General features: G+C 36.3%; 2 protein-coding genes across 2 annotated transcripts; one reads left to right on the top strand and one right to left on the bottom strand.

The window, feature by feature from the left end:
• Positions 1-468: 468 nt before the first annotated feature.
• On the top strand, positions 469-2,566 carry LOC113348662 (vacuolar protein 8-like). Its single transcript, XM_026592509.1, has one exon. It carries the CDS (start codon positions 622-624, stop codon positions 2,347-2,349), a length of 1,728 nt encoding a protein of 575 aa, XP_026448294.1. The 5' UTR covers positions 469-621; the 3' UTR covers positions 2,350-2,566.
• Positions 2,567-3,517: 951 nt separating this feature from the next.
• LOC113351719 lies at positions 3,518-4,831 on the bottom strand. The gene has a single exon (XM_026595657.1). It carries the CDS (start codon positions 4,829-4,831, stop codon positions 3,518-3,520), a length of 1,314 nt encoding a protein of 437 aa, XP_026451442.1.
• Between the last annotated feature and the right edge of the window lie 408 nt (positions 4,832-5,239).

Below are 5,239 nucleotides of genomic sequence, written 5' to 3'. Positions count from 1 at the left end.
TGCATTTACACCCCCTGCCCAGCCGGCTCCAAACCCTAATTTAAGTCCAACAATTATTTTATGTTTTTTTGCTATTTACAAGCCTAATTTGCTTATATTCACCCCCTTTTTTTTCTGTAACCCCAAAGTAATTTTTTGCACCCCCAATTCACTGCCTGGCACAGAACAGAAAAGAAAAAAAACAACACCTAGATATGTTTGGTTGGTTAGTAACGGAATCGGAGCCGACTTGTAAGCCATTTCTAACAACCGAATATCAGTTTTTTAACTCTTCCCCAACTGTAAAATCTTTTGCCGAAAATCTAAACCCTAGTAAATGTTCTCCATTGTACTTTACTAGTCGCTTACTAAAAGTACTCAAAAGTAAATCCAGTGTTTTCATCAGTAGACACAGTAATAATTAGTATAAGTTTATAAATAGGAAATCTTTTCTGATTTTTTTCTTTCTTTTTCTTTAAGATCATCACTTTGATTTTCAGTTAACCTGGACCTAAAAAGAATTCAACAAAAATAAACCCAGAATTTGCTTCTTTTTGTTTTCTACTAGCAAATTTAACTAGAGGTACATATAAAGAAGATGATGACTCAGCTTGAACAAAATTTGGTTTAGCTTTTCAACAGATGAGCACAGAAATGGGTGAAGAAGGTAAAGAACCCGTGGCCGTCGACGAAGAATCGAGTCTTACAAGCGTAATTCGACGAATATCTGTGTTGATTTCGCATTCTAATTCTATTAAAGTATTCCATGGGAAATGGCAATTGATAAGAGGCAAACTAGAAGAACTGAATTCTGGTTTAAAAGCAGCTGAGAATTGTGAATTTGGTGAGAATTTTATGTTCTCTGAAATGATTCCTGATATATTGGTAACAGTTAATGAAAGTTCTGATCTTGCGAATCGATGTATTAATCTTACTTATAGCGGGAAACTTCTTATGCAGAGTGATCTTGATATAATTTGTTCACAAATTGATTTTCATTTAAAGAAACTTACAGGTATTTATAATGCTGGAAATCTAACCCTAGGTTCTGCAATTGTTGTTTCTAAACCTAGTTTTGGTTGTAGTAAAGATGATATGAAATTCTATGTTAATGATTTGTTAACAAGGATGAAAGTTGGTGGTTCAGATATGAAAATTCAAGCTTTGAAGGGTTTGAGTGAAGTTACAATGGAAGATGAGAAATATGTGAAGATTGTGATTGATACAGGTGAAATCGTTGGAATTTTAGTGGAATTTCTTGAATTCACTGAGACAGAGATTCAAGAAGAGTCAATGAAGACAATATCTGCAATTGCAGGATTTGATTTGTATAAAGGTGTTCTTGTTGGAGCAGGAACTGTAGCACCTTTGATTAGGGTTTTGGAATCAGGAAGCGAGCTGGGGAAAGAAAGAGCTGCTAGGATTTTGCAGAAACTTACAGAGAATTCAGATAATGCTTGGTTAGTTTCTGCACATGGTGGAGTTACTGCCCTTTTGAAGATGTGTACTACTAATAATGGTGATCAGAGTGATTCAATTAGTCCAGCTTGTGGAGTTCTAAAAAATCTAGCTGGGGTTGAAGAGATTAAAAGGTTCATGGTTGAGGAAGATGCAGTTCCAGCTTTCGTCAAATTGATGAGATCCAAGGATGAATCTTTACAAATAAATGCAATTGAATTTCTACAACTAATGGCTTCTGGAGATGAATCCATACGGCGAATTGTTGTCAGAGAAGGAGGAATTTATTCATTAGTCCAAATTTTAGATCCAAAAGCTTCTTTCTCATCAAAAACTCGAGACATTGCATTAAGAGCAATTGAGATTTTCTGTTTTAATTCAAGTACTTCTCTCAGTTCACTTATGGGCTACGGATTTCTCGATCGGCTTCTTTACATTCTCCGAAGCAGTGAAGTTTCAATTCAAGAATCAGCGTTAAAGGTAGGAATCCGTCTTTGCGGGATATCGGAAGAGACTAAAAAGGCAATGGGGGATGCAAATTTTATGCCGGAGTTTATAAGATTACTTGATGCAAGAAGTCATGAAATTCGAGAATTGGCTTCTGAAGTACTGTCCAGCATGATTTCAGTCCCAAAGAATAGGAGGAAACTAATTCAGGAAGAATGTAACGTTAGCCGAGTGCTGCAATTGCTTGATCCAGGGGAGGAAAAATCAGGTAACAAGAAGTTCTTACTATCTATTTTAATGTCATTAACCAATTGCAACAGTGGTCGAAAAAAGATTGCACATTCCAATTATCTTAAGAACTTGGAAAAACTTGCAGAAACCGACGTTAGTGATGCCAAGAAAATTCTTAGAAAGTTATCTACCAACAGGTTTCGAAATATATTAAATGGTATATTAAGATCTTAAAGTTTGATCCTCATTTTGGTATAATAACATTTAAATTCACAACCATGTTTAAATTTACTTCTTGCACAAATTTGTTTCTTCTTCTGTATTAGTAGTTCTTAATCTCTGAAAAAACATGTTCAAAAGCAAAAAGTGTATGTAATTAATTCTGTTGTTAAGGTGCTTAAAGATAATGTAATTGAAATTCAAGAAAGAAATTGGGGTTGCTGTCAGTGAATTCTAGTGATTCATTTTTTGGGTGTTTTGAAGTTGAAAATTAGATAAGATAATTTTGGATGCTTTAGTGGAGGCACAATGGCACATGATAAGGGGACCAGTGATGCAAGCTTGACAATAGGACCTCCCCGTAGTTAACAAAAAGTAGAGAGTGATAGATTAAGACTGCATATTGAATTACTTGTCTTTGAAACTTTGTTACACCGCAGAAACTTCAGCAGAAATTTCTCTACTTCAACATGGGAAGTTTTTAGTATCCCTGCACTTCTATCACTTTCTTGTGATGATTTCTCAGTAAACACGATGAATCAAGAATGAAGATAAGACCAATTAAATAAGGTCTTACTTTTCAAGAATTGAAGAAGAATGAATTGAATTATTATGGTTGAGTGTTTTGTAGTGCACTTGGTGGGTAGGGGATCAGAGTATCGAAACGGGAATGCTAGCTTTCTTTATGGTTAACTTATTACTGTTCGGTCTATTCTGTTATATATAGTAGAACATGTGACAGATATGAAAGCCCATTTTGACAGGTTTCTAAGTTTCGTAAATGAGACATGGGAATCTCGTTACGACATATCTTATCTCCTCAAATTCTGACTTCAGTTACTGTCCATTATTTCCTTCACTAGGATTTACTGCAGCTAAGTAGGATATTATTATTGCATCGGAAATTGTTTTGCAGTTTGAGCTATAAAAATAGAAGTATAGTATCAAGAGAAATCTTGTCACTAGATATTGCGTCCAATCAAACCCATTAAAAGCAAATTCTGCGTAGATATTGCACACACAATTATTATAGATCCATAGATTGGAACTTGAATACATTGTCACTAGCAAGCAAAAAACCAAACAAATTTACTTACAGTCGTGAAATTTAAATGCAAGACAAAATTATATAGTATATGGAAGACAAAAGCTAAACAAGAAGAGAGGTTATAATTGACATACTCTATTCATCTTCTTCTGCATCAAAACTCAGAGCCTGACAAATTGAACTTTCCACATTGATCTCCTCAGCACCAAAATATGACTTTCTTCCTACCAAATCGGTAACTTTCTTCGCAGGTCCAGAATCCCGAGGGGTCTCGTTTTTGCACCGAAAGGTCTTGATCCTTGGTAACAAATCATCGATGTTCAATGTTGACGGTGGCGGAAAATCCTCCGAATTCTTGTCACACAGTGCCTCATTTCGAATTGCCAATGGGGTTTTAGTCCTGTTCGCCGTTTTCTGATTTCTTGCAAAACCTGTATCATACACATTTGTAGCCATAGTAGCACGTCTGTTGTCAAGCCCCTTACTGATGTCCTTGTTGATTCCCGGTAATGACATCTTGCGGATTTCTTTAGACTGTGTTGGAGTTTGATTATATCTACTTGCAATCACCCTTCCAGGTTTTACTGGCTTTTTGGCTGTAACTGATTTTGCTTCCTCTTGAAAAAGTTTCTTTGGTTGGATACTAGAAACATTTACATTACCAATTCTCTCTGATTTCTTCGATCCAATAGTTGTAAGACTTTGTCTAGACGATTGTATTTTGGATAATCGTGATTTAGGGCTTAAACTAGAACTCTTCGCTCCCTTTCCTTTTAAACCCTTCTCTTCAGTAATCTCGGGAAGCTTAAAGAAACAAGATTTTCGACGATTTAGTGTAGATTGAATAGGAGTTTTTTCTGGTTTACCTGTATTCTGTGATCTCATACCCAAAATTTCTGATGGCCCAAGACTAAACCCTCGTTGCCTGATTCTTGAATTAGCCGTTAAAGCATAAGTCTTTTGCAATTCCTTCTGAAAAACAACAGAATTCTTTGATTTCTGTTTCAGCGCTGCCTTTTCAAGCCGAAGCGATTCTAGTTTGGACGACAATCGACTAATTTCGGCTTCAATACTTTCAATCTCGGCATCGATTTTACTCTCATCATTCTCTGTTTTGGAAATTTTTGGGGAAGGTGGTTGTGGAAGAAGCCCTTGTTTGAATAAAAGTTTTAGCGGCTTCTTTTGTTGAGATGAGTTTTCTAGGGCACCATTTGGATGAAGTGGCTTTACAGATAAGGGGGATTTATTACGAACGGGAGATTTACAGGATAAAGGAGTGATATTCTCTTTGATAGAATCTAGTTTCATAGATTTTGATCCATTACCTAAGTTGGGGTTTTGCAGAGAACAACATGAACCCTCTTTAATGGATGATGAATTGTTATCAAAAGCGGCGTTGTTCCATATTTGAAGATCAGGAAGGTTAATGTTTTCTGGGTATTGAAGCATATTGCTTAGGGCAAGAGAAGAAGGAGATTAGACGAAGGAGTTGTTTGATTTTTGGTTTCTGTATGATTTCTCGATAGAAGATGGTGGGGAGTAAAAAATAGATAGATCTGGGGGAACTGTTCGAGATTTTTGACCGTTGGGGAAAATATACGTTGGAGACCTTTATTCTCTATGCGTTGGATGTGAAACCGCTCCACCTTTGACGCTCAGATGTGATTTCTCAAAAGGTTTTCTGTGTTCCCAAACTTCTTTTGTTTTGTTGTCGGGGACCGTGAGCGTCTATTACCGGCCGCTCCATTTTACCTTTATCATCCCACCTTCGCTCCATACTTATTTTAGTGCAAATCCCATGGAATTTGATCTCGTTATGTAACGTGCCAAAGAGAAATTTGAATGATCAAACCAGCA

Source organism: Papaver somniferum, chromosome 2 (assembly GCF_003573695.1).
Source record: "Papaver somniferum cultivar HN1 chromosome 2, ASM357369v1, whole genome shotgun sequence".
NCBI classification, from domain to species: domain Eukaryota; kingdom Viridiplantae; phylum Streptophyta; class Magnoliopsida; order Ranunculales; family Papaveraceae; genus Papaver; species Papaver somniferum.
Note: the sequence above shows the minus strand (reverse complement) of the source record. Positions and strands in the feature narration are given on the sequence as shown.